Source organism: Salvelinus fontinalis, chromosome 10 (assembly GCF_029448725.1).
Source record: "Salvelinus fontinalis isolate EN_2023a chromosome 10, ASM2944872v1, whole genome shotgun sequence".
Classification (NCBI taxonomy): Eukaryota; Metazoa; Chordata; class Actinopteri; order Salmoniformes; family Salmonidae; genus Salvelinus; species Salvelinus fontinalis.
In genome coordinates, this window is record NC_074674.1 from 1,250,571 (window position 1) to 1,274,724 (window position 24,154).

At 45.1% G+C, this 24,154-nt stretch overlaps 1 protein-coding gene across 4 annotated transcripts in view; it reads left to right on the plus strand.

Annotated features, from left to right (window-relative positions):
- Nucleotides 1-21,676, plus strand: part of LOC129863334 (serine/threonine-protein kinase PAK 3-like) — a 66,198-nt gene extending 44,522 nt beyond the window's left edge. For all 4 annotated transcript variants that reach the window (XM_055935237.1, XM_055935235.1, XM_055935239.1 and 1 more), the window contains 9 exons: nt 73-247; nt 839-902; nt 7,806-7,854; nt 8,010-8,122; nt 8,483-8,600; nt 17,873-17,972; nt 18,108-18,304; nt 18,406-18,543; nt 21,500-21,676. In XM_055935237.1, coding sequence (XP_055791212.1) covers nt 73-247; nt 839-902; nt 7,806-7,854; nt 8,010-8,122; nt 8,483-8,600; nt 17,873-17,972; nt 18,108-18,304; nt 18,406-18,543; nt 21,500-21,589 — 1,044 coding nt within the window. In that variant the 3' untranslated portion in view covers nt 21,590-21,676. The remainder of the gene's footprint in view (nt 1-72; nt 248-838; nt 903-7,805; nt 7,855-8,009; nt 8,123-8,482; nt 8,601-17,872; nt 17,973-18,107; nt 18,305-18,405; nt 18,544-21,499) is intronic.
- The last annotated feature ends 2,478 nt before the right edge of the window (nt 21,677-24,154 follow it).

Consider the following 24,154-nt stretch of genomic DNA (forward strand, 5'->3'; position numbering starts at 1 on the left):
CTGAACCTCTCTGACTGTGACTGTGTCCTGCTCCTCTCTGACTGTGACTGTGTCCCGCGCCTCTCCTGACAGATCTACACCCGCTCTGTCATCGAGCCCTTGGCGCCTCCCGCCCCTGTGAAGGAGGTCACAACCCCACCGGAGTCCCAGGTCCAGCCGGAGGACACGTCCAGCAGTCTGTACCGCCACACCGATCGGCAGAGGAAGAAGTCCAAGATGACAGACGAGGAGATTCTGGAGCGACTGAGTATGTTGTCTCTCTGTGGATCTATGGAGCATGGAGAGTCCCATAGAGATTGTGCTGTGACTGTACTGTGATGTGTCCAGACCTCTCAGCTCTAAACCCATCCTACCGCGGTGATTAGTGTGGGCTGCTCACTAAGCCACAGATTACAGCCTTAGGACGGCCAAGCGCCCCTCTATAGTCAGAGTACTGCTCTCTCTGCAGTGTCCTCTCTGCAGTGTCCTCTCTGCAGTGTCCTCTCTGCAAAACAGAGTGCCCCTGACCAAAACATCAGCAGTGCTCTACTGTGCAGGACAACCTCCCAGCATGCAGCAGTGTATTTGGCTTCAGTACGAGGCCCCACAGCAGGCGACATCCCTGAATGGCGTGGGCAGAGGAGCGTGTGTGTAATGCAGGGTTGCCCTCTCCATGGCCGTGCTGTGTGTGTGTGTGTGTGTGTGTGTGTGTGTGTGTGTGTGTGTGTGTGTGTGTGTGTGTGCGTGCGTGCGTGCGTGCGTGCGTGCGTGCGTGTGTGTGTGTGTGTGCGTGTGTGTATGCATGCCTCAGTCTGACCTAGAGACACTCTCCACTGATCACCTCTCTCTGTTCTCCCAGGGAGCATTGTGAGTGTGGGGGACCCCAAAAAGAAGTACACACGCTTTGAGAAAATAGGACAAGGGTAAGTCCACCTTCAATCCAAATCCACCAGCTACTTACTGCCTCTTATTGGAACAAAGTAGTCTTTGGTAGTCAGCCCAACTGAGAGAAAGACAGACAACGCCTCACTCAGGAGTGACCAGAGACAGAGATGAGAAAAAGAAAGAGGTTGAAGGGTCTGAGAGATAAATAGAAAGGAACTTTATTCAGACATGGCTGCAGGCCAGATGAGCTCAGCCTGCTCTCTCTCTCTCTCTCTCTCTCTCTCTCTCTCTCTCTCTCTCTCTCTCTCTCTCTCTCTCTCTCTCTCTGATTCTTTCTCTCACTCTTTATCCCTCCTCTCTCTCTCTCTCTCTGATTCTCTCTCACACTCTTTATCCCTCCTCTCTCTCTCTCTTTCTCTGATTCTTTCTCACACTCTTTCTCCCTCCTTCTCTCTCTCTCCCTCTCTCTCTCCCTCTCTCTTTCTCACTCTGTGATTCAAACTCTCTCTCTCACCCTCCTCTCTCTCTCTCTCTCTCTCTCTCTCTCTCTCTCTCTCCCTCTCTCTTTCTCACTCTGTGATTCAAACTCTCTCTCTCACCCTCCTCTCTCTCTCTCTCTCTCTCTCTCTCTCTCTCTCGCTCTCTCTCTCTCTGATTCTCTCTCACACTCTCTCTCACTCTGTGATTCAAACTCTCTCTCACACTCCCCTCCTCTCTCTCTCTCTCGCTCTCTCTCTCTCTCTCTCTCTCTCTCGCTCTCTCTGATTCTCTCTCTCACTCTTTATCCCTCCTTCTCTCTCTCTCTCTCTGATTCTCTCTCTCACTCTTTTCCCCTCCTTCTCTCTCTCTCTCTCTGATTCTCTTTCTCACTCTTTCACCCTCCTTCTCTCTCTCTCTCTGATTCTCTCTCACACTCTTTCTCCCTCCTCTCTCTCTCTCTCTCTCTCTGATTCTCTCTCACACTCTTTCGCCCTCCTTCTCTCTCTCTCTCTCTGATTCTCTCTCACACTCTTTCTCCCTCCTCTCTCTCTCTGATTCTCTTTCTCACTCTTTCGCCCTCCTTCTCTCTCTCTCTGATTCTCTCTCTCACTCTTTTTCCCTCCTTCTCTCTCTCTCTGATTCTCTTTCTCACTCTTTCGCCCTCCTTCTCTCTCTCTCTGATTCTCTCTCACACTCTTTCTCCCTCCTTCTCTCTCTCTCTCTCTCTCTGATTCTCTCTCACACTCTTTCTCCCTCCTTCTCTCCCTCTCTCTCTCTCTCTGATTCTCTCTCACACTCTTTCTCCCTCCTTCTCTCACTCTCTCTCTCTCTCTCTCTCTCTCTCTCTCTCTCTCTCTCTCTCTCTCTCTCTCTCTCTCGCTCACTCTCTCTCTGAGGGTGCTGGGGTGAGCTTAGCCCTGACATCACTACTCCCACCATGTCAGACCTGAACAACAGCAGCGGCCAGCTTCCTCCAGCACTGTCTGCTTAGCTTAACACACCCCTGAGGGCTCCCCTGATCAATGTGGGTGATAACGACAGACAATTTGCACACACTGTCTATAAATGAAAACAGCTGTGCACAAGGATATGAACACTAAACTGTGGTTTCTCACAGACCTCTCTGATTAAACCAACAGGGAAATGTTACCTGAGGCTGAGAGCAGTTAACAAATCCTGAGCTCAGTGACCTTAGCCACCTCACACTCCATCACCTCTGGAGGTCACATGAGAAGCTTCCTGATGAGTCAATGATCAGTGTGGATTGGTTCCACAGCTACCTAACAACCGAGCATTACCTGGCCGGCTGCAGCGCATCAGTGGCTGGGTCGGGATACGCTGCAGGAAAACTCATTCATTATTCATACACACTCACAATACAATGGTGTAGCCTGATGGTCTCAGGGAGGGAGGGAGAGAGGGAGGGAGGGAGAATAAAGAAGAGAGAGGGCAAGGAGAACAGAGTGAGGGACAGACGTGAGAGAGAAGTGTGACTTGACTAAATCTCTGGAGCGTGACTTGTAAAATGAGTCTTCCACTTCAATCTGTATAAGGTCAATCTGTGAGACCTCATTATCAAAATGAAGCCATTCTGCTGCAGCAAAACAGACTGTAGTCAAAAAGACTTCTGGGGTGTTATGAGAATGGGAAAGTTTAGTGATGGATACAGGGAAGGCATGGGTTACTGGTAAGGTTAATGCAGTGGAAACGAGGCTCAAGGTCAGGGTGTGGAACCAAACAGTAAACCAGACTTCTGGCAGGGGACTCTATCTGTTCTTGGTTACAGCATTCACCATGGGTCTGTGTTATGTTCCTGGTTACAGCATTCACCATGGGTCTGTGTTATGTTCCTGGTTACAGCATTCATCATGGGTCTGTATTATGTTCCTGGTTACAGCATTCATCATGGGTCTGTGTTATGTTCCTGGTTACAGCATTCACCATGGGTCTGTGTTGTGTTCCTGGTTACAGCATTCATCATGGGTCTGTGTTATGTTCCTGGTTACAGCATTCATCATGGGTCTGTGTTATGTTCCTGGTTACAGCATTCACCATGGGTCTGTGTTATGTTCCTGGTTACAGCATTCATCATGGGTCTGTATTATGTTCCTGGTTACAGCATTCATCATGGGTCTGTGTTATGTTCCTGGTTACAGCATTCATCATGGGTCTGTGTTATGTTCCTGGTTACAGCATTCACCATGGGTCTGTGTTGTGTTCCTGGTTACAGCATTCATCATGGGTCTGTGTTATGTTCCTGGTTACAGCATTCATCATGGGTCTGTGTTATGTTCCTGGTTACAGCATTCACCATGGGTCTGTGTTGTGTTCCTGGTTACAGCATTCACCATGGGTCTGTGTTATGTTCCTGGTTACAGCATTCATCATGGGTCTGTGTTATGTTCCTGGTTACAGCATTCATCATGGGTCTGTGTTATGTTCCTGGTTACAGCATTCATCATGGGTCTGTGTTGTGTTCCTGGTTACAGCATTCATCATGGGTCTGTGTTATGTTCCTGGTTACAGCATTCCTCATGGGTCTGTGTTATGTTCCTGGTTACAGCATTCATCATGGGTCTGTGTTATGTTCCTGGTTACAGCATTCATCATGGGTCTGTGTTATGTTCCTGGTTACAGCATTCATCATGGGTCTGTGTTATGTTCCTGGTTACAGCATTCATCATGGGTCTGTGTTATGTTCCTGGTTACAGCATTCATCATGGGTCTGTGTTATGTTCCTGGTTACAGCATTCATCATGGGTCTGTGTTATGTTCCTGGTTACAGCATTCATCATGGGTCTGTGTTATGTTCCCTTGGAGCTCATACAGAAATGGAAGCATCATAAAACAAAGAGACATTCAGTCAGGTTTAAACCTGACACTGCCCCAGGATGTACCCGGGCTGGTGCCTGTGGTTTCTTGCCCAAAGTCAGATTGCAAGGTGGTTGAATACAGAAGCATGTCTCTGCCCTCTAGCATTCAGAGGTTTACAATGTCAGGGCAGAGAGGGGGACAGGTTACTGTACCCCAGCCAAGCTTTTCTTCTTTTTACATTGTAGTCATTTAGCAGATGCTCTCATCCAGAGCGTTAAGTACCTTGCTCAAGGGCACATTGACAGGTGTTTCACCTAGTCAGCTTGGGGATTCAAACCAGCGACCTTTCAGTTACTGGCATAATGCTCTTAACCACTAGGCTACCTGCCTTCAATTTACTGTAATCTGTGTCTGTCTAATTAAAATGATGCTCAGGCTACTGTAGAGGGACTATCAGATCTGTGATTCCCCTGGAGCCCCAACACCCCAGTGGCACAGGCATCACAATAACACACCATTTACAGTATATACTGTAAATACTGTACTGTACATGGGACTTATACTGTACATGGGACAGAACAGACACTTTGCAAGGAATCATATTGTACATGTTAAAAAGGATACTTCAAACACACTGTACACTTGGTGGGTTCATATGCCAGTCATGAACTGTATGCATTACAGACTTGGTACTGTACACACAAGTCATAGACTAAACACATCACAGAGTGGTGAGCACCCCACACACTCTCCACGTGTAACTTAGACACACCACACACTCACAGCAGAATGAGCTCCTGACATTCTCTACATATGCAAGTGATATAATGTGCACATTATAGACTGTAGGGTCTTAAATCATGCAAGACATGTATAGATAAAAGAGAGGAAAGGTCATCTTATTGACATGGTAATTACTCCTATTAGTTATTATTGACTCAGGGACACTAGTGCTGCCTTTTCCAACGGCCAATGGTCAATGCTACCCTCTGGTGGCCAAATGAAATGGTTCTTGATCATTTATGAATGGAAGCCATAAAACTGCTTGTATTCAAATACATTCTGTAATTGCTTCTTTGAAGGAAATTCTTGTGTTAATAAAAAAATTGGCAAATGTCCTCCAGGCTCCTGAGAGTTGGCATAACGCTAATATTATGGAGATAGGTACCGTGGAGAGACAGGTGAGAGTTGGCATAACACTAATATTATGGAGATAGGTACCGTGGAGAGACAGGTGAGAGTTGGCATAACGCTAATATTATGGAGATAGGTACCGTGGAGAGACAGGTGAGAGTTGGCATAACGCTAATATTATGGAGATAGGTACCGTGGAGAGACAGGTGAGAGTTGGCATAACACTAATATTATGGAGATAGGTACCGTGGAGAGACAGGTGAGAGTTGGCATAACACTAATATTATGGGGATTATTATTATGGAGATAGGTACCGTAGAGAGACAGGTGAGAGTTGGCATAACACTAATATTATGGAGATAGGTACCGTGGAGAGACAGGTGAGAGTTGGCATAACACTAATATTATGGAGATAGGTACCGTGGAGAGACAGGTGAGAGTTGGCATAACACTAATATTATGGAGATAGGTACCGTAGAGAGACAGGTGAGAGTTGGCATAACACTAATATTATGGGGATTATTATTATGGAGATAGGTACCGTAGAGAGACAGGTGAGAGTTGGCATAACACTAATATTATGGAGATAGGTACCGTGGAGAGACAGGTGAGAGTTGGCATAACACTATTATTATGGAGATAGGTACCGTGGAGAGACAGGTGAGAGTTGGCATAACGCTAATATTATGGAGATAGGTACCATAGAGAGACAGGTGAGAGTTGGCATAACACTAATATTATGGAGATAGGTACCGTGGAGAGACAGGTGAGAGTTGGCATAACACTAATATTATGGAGATAGGTACCGTGGAGAGACAGGTGAGAGTTGGCATAACACTAATATTATGGGGATTATTATTATGGAGATAGGTACCGTAGAGAGACAGGTGAGAGTTGGCATAACGCTAATATTATGGAGATAGGTACCGTAGAGAGACAGGTGAGAGTTGGCATAACGCTAATATTATGGAGATAGGTACCGTAGAGAGACAGGTGAGAGTTGGCATAACACTAATATTATGGAGATAGGTACCGTAGAGAGACAGGTGAGAGTTGGCATAACACTAATATTATGGGGATAGGTACCGTGGAGAGACAGGTGAGAGTTGGCATAACACTAATATTATGGGGATTATTATTATGGAGATAGGTACCGTGGAGAGACAGGTGAGAGTTGGCATAACACTAATATTATGGAGATAGGTACCGTGGAGAGACAGGTGAGAGTTGGCATAACACTAATATTATGGAGATAGGTACCGTGGAGAGACAGGTGAGAGTTGGCATAACACTAATATTATGGGGATTATTATTATGGAGATAGGTACCGTAGAGAGACAGGTGAGAGTTGGCATAACACTAATATTATGGAGATAGGTACCGTGGAGAGACAGGTGAGAGTTGGCATAACACTAATATTATGGAGATAGGTACCGTAGAGAGACAGGTGAGAGTTGGCATAACACTAATATTATGGGGATTATTATTATGGAGATAGGTACCGTAGAGAGACAGGTGAGAGTTGGCATAACACTAATATTATGGAGATAGGTACCGTGGAGAGACAGGTGAGAGTTGGCATAACACTATTATTATGGAGATAGGTACCGTGGAGAGACAGGTGAGAGTTGGCATAACGCTAATATTATGGAGATAGGTACCATAGAGAGACAGGTGAGAGTTGGCATAACACTAATATTATGGAGATAGGTACCGTGGAGAGACAGGTGAGAGTTGGCATAACACTAATATTATGGAGATAGGTACCGTAGAGAGACAGGTGAGAGTTGGCATAACACTAATATTATGGAGATAGGTACCGTGGAGAGACAGGTGAGAGTTGGCATAACACTAATATTATGGGGATTATTATTATGGAGATAGGTACCGTAGAGAGACAGGTGAGAGTTGGCATAACACTAATATTATGGAGATAGGTACCGTAGAGAGACAGGTGAGAGTTGGCATAACACTAATATTATGGAGATAGGTACCGTAGAGAGACAGGTGAGAGTTGGCATAACGCTAATATTATGGAGATAGGTACCGTAGAGAGACAGGTGAGAGTTGGCATAACGCTAATATTATGGAGATAGGTACCGTAGAGAGACAGGTGAGAGTTGGCATAACACTAATATTATGGAGATAGGTACCGTAGAGAGACAGGTGAGAGTTGGCATAACACTAATATTATGGGGATAGGTACCGTGGAGAGACAGGTGAGAGTTGGCATAACACTAATATTATGGGGATTATTATTATGGAGATAGGTACCGTAGAGAGACAGGTGAGAGTTGGCATAACACTAATATTATGGGGATTATTATTATGGAGGTACCTTAGAGAGACAGGTGCTGGAAGGAGCAAACAAGAAAGGCCTTTCACTGTACTTGTGGACATGACAATAAAAACTAGAAACTTGAAACTTTGAGAGCTTGGGTGATCTGTTCTAACTCCTTGCATGAGGACTTGTTTCTATGTGGAACTAATGCGTTATTCTCTTGTTTCCTCAGGGCATCTGGCACTGTGTACACAGCCATTGACATTGCTACTGGCCAGGAGGTAAACTAACTTGACTACCACAGTCACTTCAGAAAATCACCCACATCTATCTGTCACCCTACTGATATCCTTCTCTTCTGGCACATTAACTGTGTAATGTATCAGAGCACTGAAGACACCGTGTTGTGTCCTGTTTATGCTTGTTCCTCTGTCAGGTGGCCATCAAGCAGATGAACCTCCAACAGCAGCCTAAGAAGGAGCTGATCATCAACGAGATCCTGGTGATGAGGGAAAACAAAAACCCCAACATAGTCAACTACCTGGACAGGTGAAGCTCACACACTTACTGTGGTTTCTGATGGGGAGAACCACACGTATAGCAGCTACTGTAAATATGACCATCTCATGCAATGACTATACTTCGTCTCTCTCTCTGTCTGTAGTTACCTGGTAGGGACTAGTATACTTCGTCTCTCTCTCCTCTGTCTGTAGTTACCTGGTAGGGACTAGTATACTTCATCTCTCTCTCCTCTGTCTGTGGTTACCTGGTAGGGACTAGTATACTTCATCTCTCTCTCCTCTGTCTGTAGTTACCTGGTAGGGACTAGTATACTTCATCTCTCTCTCCTCTGTCTGTAGTTACCTGGTAGGGACTAGTATACTTCATCTCTCTCTCCTCTGTCTGTAGTTACCTGGTAGGGGATGAGCTATGGGTGGTGATGGAATACCTGGCTGGAGGTTCACTGACTGACGTGGTGACTGAGACCTGCATGGACGAGGGCCAGATCGCTGCAGTCTGCAGAGAAGTAAGACATTTAATGAGCCCTACATTAGACATTTAATGAGCCCAACATTAGACATTTTATGAGCCCTACATTAGACATTTTATGAACCCTACATTATACATTTTATGAGCCCTACATTAGACATTTTATGAACCCTACATTATACATTTTATGAGCCCTACATTAGACATTTTATGAGCCCTACATTAGACATTTAATGACCCCTACATTAGACATTTAATGAGCCCTACATTAGACATTTAATGAGCCCTACATTAGACATTTAATGAGCCCTACATTAGACATTTAATGAGCCCTACATTAAAGACATTTAATGAGCCCTACATTAGACATTTTATGAGCCCTACATTAGACATTTAATAAGCCCAACATTAGACATTTTATGAACCCTACATTATACATTTTATGAGCCCTACATTAGACATTTTATGAGCCCTACATTAGACATTTAATGAGCCCTATATTAGACATTTAATGAGCCCTACATTAGACATTTTATGAGCCCTACATTAGACATTTTATGAGCCCTACATTAGACATTTTATGAGCCCTACATTAGACATTTTATGAGCCCTACATTAGACATTTTATGAGCCCTACATTAGACATTTTATGAGCCCTACATTAGACATTTAATGAGCCCTACATTAGACATTTAATGAGCCCTATATTAAACATTTTATGAGCCCTACATTGGACATTTTATGAGCCCTACATTAGACATTTTATGAGCCCTACATTAGACATTTTATGAGCCCTACATTAGACATTTTATGAGCCCAACATTAGACATTTTATGAGCCCAAGCCCAAAAAAGCCAAAATAATTGTGGCGTTATCCAGTACATAGCCTGTATGATATATAGGCTACTGCACATTATTTACGACAGAAAAACATAAAAGCCCATAGATGTAGCTAGCTATACTCAGCAAAAAAGAAGCGTCCTTTTTTCAGGACCCTGTCTTTCAAAGATAATTAGTGAAAATCCAAATAACTTCACAGATCTTCATTGTAAAGGGTTTAAACACTGTTTCCCATGCTTGTTCAATGAACCATAAACAATGAATGAACATGCACCTGTGGAACGGTCGTTAAGACACTAACAGCTTACAGGCGGTAGGCAATTAAGGTCAACTTAGGACACCAAAGAGGCCTTTCTACTGATTCTGAAAAATTCCAAAAGAAAGATGCCCAGGGTCCCTGCTCATCTGCGTGAACGTGCCTTAGGCATGCTGCAAGGTGGCATGAGGACTGCAATGTGGCCAGGGCAATAAATTGAAATGTCCGTACTGTGAGACGCCTAAGACAGCGCTACAGGGAGACAGGACGGACAGCAGATCGACCTCGCAGTGGCAGACCACGTGTAACAACACCTGCACAGAATCAGTACATCCAAACATCACACCTGCGGGACAGGTACAGGATGGTAACAACAACTGCCCGAGTTACACCAGGATCGCACAATCCATCAGTGCTCAGACCGTCCGCAATAGGCTGAGAGAGGCTGGACTGAGGGCTTGTAGGCCTGTTGCAAGGCAGGTCCTCACCAGACATCCCCGACAACAACGTCGACTATGGGCACAAACCCGCCGTCGCTGGACCAGGCAAGACTGGTTAAAAGTGCTCTTCACTGACGAGTCACGTTTTTTTCTCAGCAGGGACGGATTTGCGTTTATCGTCGAAGGACTGAGCGTTACACAGAGGCCTGTACTCTGGAGCGGGATCGATTTGGAGGTGGAGGGTCCGTCATGGTCTGGGGAGGTGTGTCAGCATCATCGGACTGAGCTTGTTGTCATTGCAGGCAATCTCAATGCTGTGCGTTACAGGGAAGACATCCTCCTCCCTCATGTAGTACCCTTCCTGCAGGCTCATCCTGACATGACCCTCCAGCATGACAATGTCACCAGCCATACTGCTCGTTCTGTGCGTGATTTCCTGCAAGACAGGAATGTCAGTGTTCTGCCATGGCCAGTGAAGAACCTGGATCTCAATCCCATTGAGCACGTCTGGGACCTGTTGGATCGGAGGGTGAGGGCTAGAGCCATTCCCCCCAGAAAGGTCCGGGAACTTGCAGGTGCCTTGGTGGAAGAGTGGGGTAACATCTCACAGCAAGAACTGGCAAATCTGGCGCAGTCCATGAGGAGGAGATGCACTGCAGTACTTAATGCAGCTAGTGGCCACACCAGATACTGACTGTTACTTTTGATTTTGACCCCCCCTTTGTTCAGGGACACATTATTCCATTTCTGTTAGTCACATGTCTGTGGAACATGTCCAGTTTATGTCTCCGTTGTTGAATCCCATGTTAAGTTTGCTGAAAATGAACACAGTTGACAATGAGAGGACGTTTCTTTTTTTGCTGAGTTTATATGCTCCTGGGTAAATGAATGAAACTAGATCCAGTAGGCTTATCTTTTTGAGTCTGGACTATTACTGTACTGTATTGTATTATACTGTATTATATGAACTGGAAGTACGCACATCATGATAAAGCAGAAGAGAACATGTGATTCTGGTGTAGCACATGCGGCCTACAAAGTTACAAGTATAGGCTAGCGAATTTGATTTTAATTTTGAAATATAATAGGGCCTATTTGTAGAATTAGTAGACTGACGCATATACAGTTTAAGTCAGAAGTTTACATACACCTTAGACAAATACATTTAAACTCAGTTTTTCACAATTGCTGACATTTAATCCGAATAAAAATTCCCTGTTTTAGGTCAGTTAGGATCACCACTTTATTTTAAGAATGTGAAATGTCAGAATAATAGTGGAGAGAATGATTTATTTCAGCTTTTATTTATTTCAGAAAGTTTACATACACCCAATTAGTACTTGGTAGTACTTGATAGCATTGCCTTTAAATTGTTTAACTCGGGTCAAACATTTCGGGTCGCCTTCCACAAGCTTCCCACAATAAATTGGGTGAATTTTGGCGCATTCCTCCTGATAGAGGTGGTGTAACTGAGTCAGGCCATTTTGACACAACTTTGGAAGTATGCTTGGGGTCATTGTCCATTTGGAACACCCATTTGCAACCAAGCTTTAACTTCCTGACTGATGTCTTGAGATGTTGCTTCAATATATCCACATAATTTTCCAGCCTCATGATGCTATCTATTTTGTGAAGTGCACCAGTCCCTCTTGCAGCAAAGCACCCCCACAACATGATGCTGCCACCCCCGTGCTTCACGGTTCGGATGGTGTTCTTTGGCTTGCAAGCCTCCCCCTTTTTCCTCCAATCCTAACGATGGTCATTATGGCCAAACAGTTCTACTTTTGTTTCATCAGACCAGTGGACATTTCTCCAAAAAGTAAGATCTTTTTCCCCATGTGCGTGCAGCTGCAAACCGTAGTCTTGCTTTTTCTGGCGGTTTTGGAGCAGTGGCTTCTTCCTTACTGAGCGGCCTTTCAGGTTATGTAGATATAGGACTCGTTTTACTGTTTACTTTTGTACCTTTTCCTCCAGCATCTTCACAAGGTCCTTCGCTGTTGTTCTGGGATTGATTTGCACTTTTCGCACCAAAGTACGTTCATCTCTCGGAGACAGAACACGTCTCCTTCCTGAGCGGTATGATGGCTGCATGGTCCCATGGTGTTTATACATGCACACTATTGTTTGTACCGATGAACATGGTACATTTAGGCATTTGGAAATTGCTCTCAAGGATGTATCAGACTTGTGGAGGTCTACAAACCTTTTCTGAGGTCTTGGCTGATTTCTTTAGATTTTCCCATGATGTCAAGCAAAGAGTTTGAAGGTAGGCCTTGAAATACATCCACAGGTACACCTCCAGTTGACTCAAATGATGTCAATTAGCCTATCAGAAGCTTCTAAAGCCATGACATCATTTTCTGGAGTAACTGCTATAGCCTACCGGCATCACGGGTTCGCTCTTCTTTTAAACTACCAGTGAGTTCTATTGGCTGTTGTATTTAACATTCAGCAAGCTATTCTACGCTGGCTCTTCCTGCATTGGACTCCAAGAGCTAAGGAGAGTTTTATAAAGAGAGAAGACGGAGGGCGTGCATATTGCGCAAGAGACAGAGGCTAGAAGTTAGAAGCTCATTATGCATAACCCATCATTAATTAGCTGAAAGAGGTAGGCTAGGACAAATACAGTACATCAATCTTTAAACAGGATGATCTATTTTGGATGCAATTTGAATGGAATTGAGAAGAGAGAGACTGCTCACACATGCTCTGATTTAAAGCATCCATATTTGAGTGATAGGCTGTTTTAAAAGTGTGCAGCTGCAATTAAATATGGTGAACCCCGAAAGCCAGAAGGATATGCGTAAATTAGACACGCATTTGGACCTTACAGTAGCATCGGCTATGCTGCAGCCAATGTAGGTCTGCCTGTCACAAGAAAAAAAGTCACCATGGTGAGATGCTAGGTCTACCTGTCACAAGAAATAAAGTCACCATGGTGAGATGCTAGGTCTACCTGTCACAAGAAATAAAGTCACCATGGTGAGAGAGGTCTCCATGCATTGTGAAGTGCTCCATACTGAGATGAGCTGTCCCACCCTGAGCATTGATTCATCATGCAGAGGCCATAGAGAAGCAAGATTTAGACATTGCATGTAATTTAACAGTTCCATTTCACGCCATGCTGTTCATATAAATAACTTATTATAATTGACCGGTTTCTCGACATTATTTATCCCGGGAAAAGGGTGTGGTTTTGGGCTGTGAATCTCGGTAAGTCTCAGTAACCGTGTTTCTGCAATTCAACCCTAGTTACCACCCCTCAGTGACAGACCTCTGCTGTCAACCCCTTACCAGTTACCACCCCTCAGTGGCAGTCCTCTGCTGTCAACCCTTTACCAGTTACCACCCCTCAGTGGCAGTCCTCTGCTGTCAACCCTTTACCAGTTACTACCCCTCAGTGGCAGTCCTCTACTGTCAACCCCTTACCACTTTCCACCCCTCAGTGACAGACCTCTACTGTCAACCCCTTACCAGTTACTACCCCTCAGTGGCAGTCCTCTACTGTCAACCCCTTACCACTTACCACCCCTCAGTGGCAGTCCTCTACAGTCAACCCCTTACCAGTTACTACCCCTCAGTGGCAGTCCTCTACTGCCCTCCCCTTACCAGTTACTACCCCTCAGTGACAGTCCTCTTTTGTCAACACCTCACCAGTTACCTCAACGTGATCAAGACAAAGGAGCTGATCGTGGACTACAGGAAAAGGAAGGCCGAGCACACCCCCATTCAAATCGACGGGGCTATAATGGAGGGAGTTGAGAGCTTCCACATTACCAACAAACTATCATGGTCCAAACACAGTGCATGACAATGCCTATTCTCCCTCAGGAGACTGAAAAGATTTGGCATGGGTCCTTAGATCCTCAAACGGTTCTACAGCTGCACCATCAAGAGCATCCTGACTGGTTGCATCACTGCCTGGTATGGCAACTGCTCGGCCTCTGACCGCACGGCACTACAGAGGGTAGTGTGTACGGCCCAGTACATCACCGGGGCCAAGCTTCCTGCCATCCAGGACCTCTATACCTATGTCAGAGGAAGGCCCTAAAAATTTTGGGAATGTTTTAGGATGGCCCTAAAAATCCAGCCACCCTAGTCATAGACTGTTCTCTCTGCTACCGCACGGCAAGCGGTACCAGAGCACCAAGTCTAGGTCCAAGAGGTTTCTAAACAGCTTCTACCCCCAAGCTATAAGACTCCTCAACATCTAATCAAATGGCTTTTACAGACTATTTGCATTGCCCCCATTTACGCTGCTGCTAACCGGTGCCCCCGCACATTGAGTCTGTACCGGTACCCCCGGTATAAAGCCTCGCTATTGTTATTTTACTACTGCTCTTTAATTATTTGTTAGTTTTATTAATTTGTAGGTATTTTCTTAAACCTGCATCGTTGGTTAAGGGCTTGTAAGTAAGCATTTCACTGTAAGGTGTTGTTGTATTCAGCGCATGTGACAAATAAAATTTGATTTGATTTGGAACCTCTGCCTTCTCCACTGTAATCTCTGTCTTCTCCACTGTAACCTCTGTCTGCTCCTCTGTAAACTCTCCCGTCTCCACTGTAACCTCTGTCTTTGCCACTGTAAGTTCTGCCTTCTCCACTGTAAACTCTCCCGTCTCCACTGTAATCTCTGTCTTCACCACTGTAAGTTCTGCCTTCTCCACTGTAAACTCTCCCGTCTCCACTGTAACCTCTGTCTTCGCCACTGTAAGTTCTGCCTTCTCCACTGTAAACTCTCCCGTCTCCACTGTAACCTCTGTCTTCGCCACTGTAAGTTCTGCCTTCTCCACTGTAAACTCTCCCGTCTCCACTGTAACCTCTTTCTTCGCCACTGTAAGTTCTGCCTTCTCCACTGTAAACTCTCCCGTCTCCACTGTAACCTCTGTCTTCGCCACTGTAAGTTCTGCCAACTCTCCACTGTAAACTCTCCCGTCTCCACTGTAACCTCTGTCTTCTCCACTGTAACCTCTGTCTTCTCCACTGTAACCTCTGTCTTCTCCACTGTAACCTCTGTCTTCTCCACTGTTCATATTAAATATCAATCAATCAATCAATCAAATGTATTTATAAAGCCCTTCTTACATCAGCTGATATCTCAAAGTACTGTACAGAAACCCAGCCTAAAACCCCAAACAGCAAGCAATGCAGAAGCACGGTGGCTAGGAAAAACTCCCTAGAAAGGCCAGAACCTAGGAAGAAACCTAGAGAGGAACCAGGCTATGAGGGGTGGCCAGTCCTCTTCTGGCTGTGCCGGGTGGAGATTATAACAGAACATGGCCAAGATGTTCAAATGTTCATAGATGACCAGCAGGGTCAAATAATAATAATACTAGTGTTTTTCTAGGGTGCAACAGGTCAGCACCTCAGGAATATATGTCAATTGGCTTTTCATAGCCAATCATTCAGAGTATCTCTACCGCTCCTGCTGTCTCTAGAGAGTTGAAAACAGCAGGTCTGGGACAGGTAAAACGTGCGGTGAACAGGTCAGAGTTCCATAGCCGCAGGCAGAACAGTTGAAACAGGAGCAGCAGCACGGCCAGGTGGACTGGGGACAGCAAGGAGTCATCAGGCCAGGTAGTCCTGAGGCATGGTCCTAAGGCTCAGCTCCTCATAGAGAGAGAGAGAGAGAAAGAGACAGAGAGAGCAAATTAGAGAGAACATACTTAAATTCACACAGGACACCGGATAAGACAGGAGAAATACTCCAGATATAACAGACTGACCCTAGCCCCCCGACACATAAACTACTGCAGCATAAATACTGAAGGCTGAGACAGGAGGGGTTAGGAGACACTGTGTCCCCGTCCGACGATACCCCCGGACAGGGCCAAACAGGCAGGATATAACCCCACCCACTTTGCCATAGCACAGCCCCCACACCACTAGAGGGATATATTCAACCACCAACTTACCATTCTGAGACAAGGCCGAGTATAGCCCACAAAGATCTCTGCCACGGCACAACCCAAAGAGGAAGATCACGTCAGTGACTCAACCCACTCAAGTGACGCACACCTCCTACGGACAGCATGGAAGAGCACCAGTAAGCCAGTGACTCAGCCCCTGTAATAGGGTTAGAGGCAGAGAATCCCAGTGGGGAGAGGGGAAGCGACCAGGCACAGACAGGAAGGGTTGTTCGTTGCTCCAGTGCCTTTCCGTTCACCTTCACAGTCCTGGGCCAGACTACACTCAATCATAGGACCAACTGAAGAGATGAGTCTTGAGTAAAGACTTAAAGGTTGAGAACAAGTCTGCATCTCTCACATGGATAGGCAGACCATTCCATAATAATGGAGCTCTATAGGAGAAAGCCTTGTCTCCAGCTGTTTGCTTAGAAATTCTAGGGACAGTAAGGAGGCCTGCGTCTTGTGACCATAGCATACGTGTAGGTATGTACGGCAGGACCAAATCGGAAAGATAGGTATGAGCAAGTCCATGTAATGCTTTGTAGGTTAGCAGTAAAACCTTGAAATCAGCCCTTGCCTTAACAGGAAGCCAGTGTAGAAAGGCAAGCACTGGAGTAATATGATTTTAAAAAATCGTCCTAGTCAGGATTCTAGCAGACGTATTTAGCACTAACTGAAGTTTATTTAGTGCTTTATCCTGGTAGCCGGAAAGTAGAGCATTGCAGTAGTCTAACCTAGAAGTAACAAAAGCATGGATACATTTTCCTGCATCAATTTTGGACAGAAAATGTCAGATTTTTGCAATGTTACGCAGATGGAAAAAGCTGTCCTTGAAACAATCTTGATATGTTTGTCAAAAGAGAGATCAGGGTCCAGAGTAAGGGAGAGGTCCTTCACAGTTTTATTTGAGACAACTGTACAACCATCAAGATTAATTGTCAGATTCAACAGAAGATCTCTTTGTTTCTTGGGACCTAGAACAAGCATCTCTGTTTTGTCCGAGTTTAAAAGTAGAAAGTTTGCAGCCATCCACTTCCTTATGTCTGAAACACAGGCTTCCATTGAGGGCAATTTTGGGGCTTCACCATGTTTCATCAAAATGTACAGCTGTGAGTCGTCCGCATAGCAGTGAAAGTTAACATTATGTTTCCGAATGACACCACCAAGAGGTAAAATATATGGTGAAAACAATAGTGGTCCTAAAATGGAGCCTTGAGGAACACCGGAATGTACAGTTGATTTGTCGGAGGACAAACCATCCACAGAGACAAACTGATATCTTTCCGACAGATAAGATCTAAACCAGGCCAAAACCTGTCCGTGTAGACCAATTTGGGTTTCCAATCTCTCCAAAAGAATGTGGTGATCGATGGTATCAAAAGCAGCACTAAGGTCTAGGAGCACAAGGACAGATGCAGAGCCTCAGTCTGACGCCATTAAAAGGTCATTTGCCACCTTCACAAGTGCAGTCTCAGTGCTATGATGGGGTCTAAAACCAGACTGAAGGATTTTATATACATTGTTTGTCTTCAGGAAGGCAGTGAGTGGCCGTGCAACAGCTTTTTCTAAAATCTTTGAGAGGAATGGGAGATTCAATATAGGCCGATAGTTTTGGTACACATCCAGTGGATAGAGAGCCGTTTATTATGTTCAACATAGGAGGGCCAAGCACAGGAAGCAGCTCTTTCAGTAGTTTAGTTGGAATAGGGTCCATTATGCAGCTTGAAGGATTAGAGGCCATGATTATTTTCATCAATGTGTCAAGAGATATAGTACTAAAAACTTGGTTCAGAGATCAAGGCTGTTGTGGTTATTTTAAAGATCTTAATTGGGAGAAATGTGTCTGTGTCTCCACTCTCTACAGTGTCTGCAGGCTCTGGACTTCCTGCACTCCAACCAGGTGATCCACAGAGACATCAAGAGTGACAACATCCTGCTGGGCATGGACGGCTCGGTCAAGCTCAGTAAGTCACCTCACCAGTAGGGGACAGGCAGGGACCAGGGTGGAATGATGCAGTCAATGGTATGTTGGTGGAGAGAGTCATGTGGAAATGAGTGGAGTTGAAACCAATGTCTGACGTGTTTCTCTCTCCCTGCAGCCGACTTTGGGTTCTGTGCCCAGATCACCCCAGAGCAGAACAAGCGAAGCACCATGGTGGGCACGCCCTATTGGATGGCACCCGAGGTCGTGACCCGTAAGGCCTACGGGCCCAAGGTGGACATCTGGTCCCTGGGTATCATGGCTATAGAGATGGTGGAGGGAGAACCTCCCTACCTGAATGAGAACCCTCTCAGGGTAAGACTGAAACACACCATCTACACTACACACACATCCAGGGATATATTATTTGATCAGTAACTGATTGGCCCTCTCCACCCCTCTTTCCATCTCCTCAGGCCCTGTACCTTATCGCCACCAACGGGACTCCAGAGCTGCAGAACCCTGAGCGTCTGACCTCCGTGTTCAGAGACTTCCTCAACCGCTGCCTGGAGATGGACGTGGACCGCAGAGGCTCAGCCAAGGAGCTCCTCCAGGTACACAACAACCCCACCCTGACCACCAAAACATAACCTATGTAAACCTGACCACTCTAACATAACCCAAAGCTGACCACTAACATAACCCTAACCTAAACCTGACTACTCTAACATAAGCCTAACCTAATGTAGAATGTGTAAAAGAAACACCTGAAACTAGATTCCCTATATACTGGTCTTGATGAGAATAAAAAAATACGTTGGAGGAGGTTCTCTTCTGCACTGTTCAACCAATCCAGTAACTGTGGAGGAGGAGTTAAGATGTAGGTTCTCCTTGTAAACGTCCAAAAGAGGAAGTTGTGTCACAAGCTCTCTTTCCATTTCCACTGAAAACCAGAACATCCAGTTGTTGGGGATTCGGCAGAGGCTAACATAACCCAAACCTGACCACTCTAACATAACCCAAACCTGACCACTCTAACATAACCCAAACCTGACCACTCTAACATAACCCAAACCTGACCACTCTAACATAACCCAACCCTGACCACTCTAACATAACCCAAACCTGACCACTCTAACATAACCCTAACCTAAACCTGACCACTCTAACATAACCCAACCCTGACCACTCTAACATAACCCAAACCTGACCACTCTAACATAACCCAAACCTGACCACTCTAACATAACCCAAACCTGACCACTCTAACATAACCCAAACCTGACCACTCTAACATAACCCAAACCTGACCACTCTAACATAACCCAAACCTGACTACTCTAACATAACCCAACCCTGACCACTCTAACATAACCCAAACCTGACCACTCTAACATAACCCAAACCTGACCACTCTAACATAACCCTAACCTAAACCTGACCGCTCTAACATTACCCAACCCTGACCACTCTAACATAACCCAACCCTGACCACTCTAACATAACCCAACCCTGACCACTCTAACATAACCCAAACCTGACCACTCTAACATAACCCAAACCTGACCACTCTAACATAACCCAAACCTGACCACTCTAACATAACCCAACCCTGACCACTCTAACATAACCCAAACCTGACCACTCTAACATAACCCAAACCTGACCACTCTAACATAACCCTAACCTAAACCTGACCACTCTAACATAACCCAACCCTGACCATTCTAACATAACCCAAACCTGACCACTCTAACATAACTCAACCCTGACCACTCTAACATAACCCAAACCTAACCACTCTAACATAACCCAAACCTGACCACTCTAACATAACCCAAACCTGACCACTCTAACATAACCCAACCCTGACCACTCTAACATAACCCAAACCTGACCACTCTAACATAACCCAAACCTGACCACTCTAACATAACCCAAACCTGACCACTCTAACATAACCCAAACCTGACCACTCTAACATAACCCAAACCTGACCACTCTAACATAACCCAACCCTGACCACTCTAGCATAACCCTAGCCTAAACCTGACCACTCTAACATTACCCAACCCTGACCACTCTAACATAACCCAAACCTGACCACTCTAACATAACCCAACCCTGACCACTCTAACATAACCCTAACCTAAACCTGACCACTCTAGCATAACCTAAACCTGACCACTCTAACATAACCCTAACCTAAACCTGACCACTCTAGCATAACCTAAACCTGACCACTCTAACATAACCCTAACCTAAACCTGACTACTCTAACATAACCCTAACCTAAACCTGACCACTCTAACATAACCCTAACCTAAACCTGACCACTCTAACATAACCCTAACCTAAACCTGACCACTCTAACATAACCCTAACCTAAACCTGACCACTCTAACATAACCCTAACCTAAACCTGACCACTCTAACATAACCCTAACCTAAACCTGACCACTCTAGCATAACCTAAACCTGACCACTCTAACATAACCCTAACCTAAACCTGACTACTCTAACATAACCCTAACCTAAACCTGACCACTCTAACATAACCCTAACCTAAACCTGACCACTCTAGCATAACCTAAACCTGACCACTCTAACATAACCCTAACCTAAACCTGACTACTCTAACATAACCCTAACCTAAACCTGACCACTCTAACATAACCCTAACCTAAACCTGACCACTCTAACATAACCCTAACCTAACCACTCTAACATAACCCTAACCTAAACCTGACCACTCTAACATAACCCTAACCTAAACCTGACCACTCTAACATAACCCTAACCTAAACCTGACCACTCTAACATAACCCTAACCTAAATCTGGCCACTCTAACATAACCCTAACCTAAATCTCACCACTCTAGCATAACCCTAACCTAAATCTGGCTGGATTGATTGCTTTCATTTTACTCCTGCGACTCTTTCATACTCTTGTTTGTGGCCATCGTTTTTTCCCGTTAACGTTACCACATGATGTTTGTAATGACCTGTCAAACACACCCCGGTAATGGCTGAAATGGGCTCAATGGAAAACATTGTCTTTCCGTTGCATCCATAAGTTTGCTAAAGCTTTGTCTGGGATTTAACACATCAGTAAGACAATTACATCATAAGAAAGATAACTTTATTTTGAGGGGTATACATTTTTTGTGGAATTGAAAAAAGTAATAATTAAAAATATATTCATATATGCAAATATACCCCGTTTATGTACGCAAATTAGGCACATATCATTTTCTATATTTTAACACAAAATATAAAGAAATACCTGATACCATTAGAATATGTATATATGAGTGCATTGTAAAAGAAACGGGAAACAGCATTTTTATACATGACCCTAAGCATGCTGGGATGTTAATTGGTTAATTAACTCAGGAACCACACTTGTGTGGAAGCACCTGCTTTAATATACTTAGTATCCTTCATTTACTCATATGTTTTCTTTATTCTGGCAGTTACGTGTACAGTTCTAACCTTAAATCACAGTCTGTACATGCAGGGTTGCAGAGCATTCCCCTCATCACTATTCTTCTCTTGTGTTCCTTGCAGCATTCATTCCTGAAGTTAGCCAAGCCCCTGTCCAGCCTGAGCCCTCTGATTGTAGCAGCCAAGGAGGCCATAAAAAACAGCAGCCGCTAGAGGGCGCCATGTGTCCACACACAGAGCTGGACCCTGCTCCATGGTGTTGTGTGACAGACAGACAGCACAAGGACAGACCAGTAACCAACCCCCCCTGCTGCCTCATACAGGGGATGGACAGCTGGCCTGCAGGGCCTCTCAGCGGTGGGACGCTGCTGCTGAACCACAAGCCGCCTCCTCCTCTAGTCCTCTACAGCATTCTGTACATGTGGAGCAGTCTGTCAGACGTCTGTTAGCGTGTGCGTAAGCGTGTGTTCATAAGAGTGTGTGCAGTAGCGTGTGTGAAGTAGCGTGTGTGCATAAGCGTGTGTGCGTAAGCGTGTGTGCATAAGCGTGTGTTTGTCCTGTGAGGGGAGTAGAGGCTCCTAAACTAAATACTAAAAATAGAAAATAGGGAAAAAAAGAAAAAAGCTCCTTTTCAAAAGGGAGAGATCCAGGAAGAGAGGCAGAAAGTAACAGCACTGAGATAATGGGTTCCTTCCTTGTCTGTCCAGCAATCGCCTTGGTTCCCTTTCCCTTTCCATCAGGCATCTCCTGCAGTGAACATTTTATATGAGACAGATTTGGGGACTCTGGACCCAGTATATGCCTGCATGACTTTGGCTCCATGTAACCAACTTGCAACCAGTGTGTGTGTGTGTGTGTGTGTGTGTGTGTGTGTGTGTGTGTGTGTGTGTGTGTGTGTGTGTGTGTGTGTGTGTGTGTGTGTGTGTGTGTGTGTGTGTGTGTGTGTGTGTGTGCGTGCGTGCGTGCGTGCGTGCGCGCGCGCGCGCGTGTGCATATGTGAGAGAGAGAAAAGAAGGGAGGGATAGAAGAGGAAAACATTCATCAAAGCCAGTTGGCTATGGTACTCCAGGACATAGCTGTCATTTCTTGGACACCTTAAAGTTGCTAGATGTTTAGAGATCTGACATAGAGAATGGCTTTGCCAGGGCTGCAGTGGAGGCTGATTCAATAACTACTGCGTATCTGATGGGCCACAATGTGTTCAGAGTTCAAGTCACAGCTTTTTAAATATAAAAACTCATGTTATTGGCTAATTCCCTTAAGTTAGTTAAAAATGGATTTAGTAAATTAATTGATTTGTAATTGTTTGGCCAGAGTCAGAGAGTCTGAAGCGGAAGAGCAGTTAGAACAATTCTGAAGTTGTCCCAATCTATTGGAGGACGTTAGACTGTGTCACTGGGTTTATTTATGTTGGAATAGTCTGCAGACAAACATTTGCTTGTTTTTTTTTGGTGGGGGGGGGGTCAGTGTTTGTCAATGTTACCATTTGTTTCACGTCAATGAGCCTTACTTTTGCATGCTTGACCTATGATCTGTGAATTTACTTAGATGTATCAGAAGTAGAAGCCATGCTTAGTGTGAAAAGCCATTTGTTCAAGTGAGCACAATCCCTGAGTTAGCGCATGTGTTCATCTGTCCGTCCATGATGTGTTTATCTAGTTTTTTAAATGGGATGCTATTATTTAGCCTACCCCCTCTCAGCGTAAGTTAAGACTTATTGCTCCAGTGTCTTGTTGTTGAACTTTCTGATGTACTGTGTGAGTTTGGTTGTGTCTGTTTCTATATGAGTGTTTCTGTGAGTTTTGACTGTTTGGCAGGTTGGTGGGTGTTAATCATTTTCCCATGAAAAGGTTTTTGAATTGAAGACTGAGTGCCAATTTTTGATTGTCTTGCGGACCATTGGAAACTAGAGGGTCACAGTCCCTGATCTCAGGGCTCTCACAGGGAGTCACTGACCACTGATTTCATGGGCTATATTCCATGAGCTCACACTGTATCCCTGGTAGATGGTGTTGGGTATGTGTATGAATGGGAGTGTGTGTGTATGCATGAGTGTCTTTGTAAGGGAGAGAGTGACCTCAGTCTGCACTAGATACCACACCTGTTCTCCACCTAAACTCAGACTGTGTAGTGCAGGGTAGCCGCTCGCTCATCCCTCCACCACGCAGGAGAGCCTCACACTGTCCATTGCAAGGAGTACATCACCGATTTCATGCATGGGAAAACAATACGTTAATACATTTTCCAATTAGGCTAACATTGTTAGGATACGTGTGTGTACGTAAATAGGATGGAATTATTTTAACTTTTTTGAGTTACGTAACTTCAAAATGAAAGGATAATATCCAGGTTGCTCTATGGTATTTATTTATAAATGTTTTGCACCCTGGAAATTGAACGAGAAAATAAAACACACTCCTGGATGGATCGATCATGCTTGGGCTGTGTCAGACAGTACTCCACCTGGACACAGAGCTGTTGGAACCAGACCCCCGTCTGCTGTGTCAGACAGTACTCCACCTGGACACAGAGCTGTTGGAACCAGACCCCCGTCTGCTGTGTCAGACAGTACTCCACCTGGACACAGAGCTGTTGGAACCAGACCCCCGTCTGCTGTGTCAGACAGTACTCCACCTGGACACAGAGCTGTTGGAACCAGACCCCCGTCTGCTGTGTCAGACAGTACTCCACCTGGACACAGAGCTGTTGGAAGCAGACCACCGTCTGCTGTGTCAGACAGTACTCCACCTGGACACAAAGCTGTTGGAAGCAGACCAC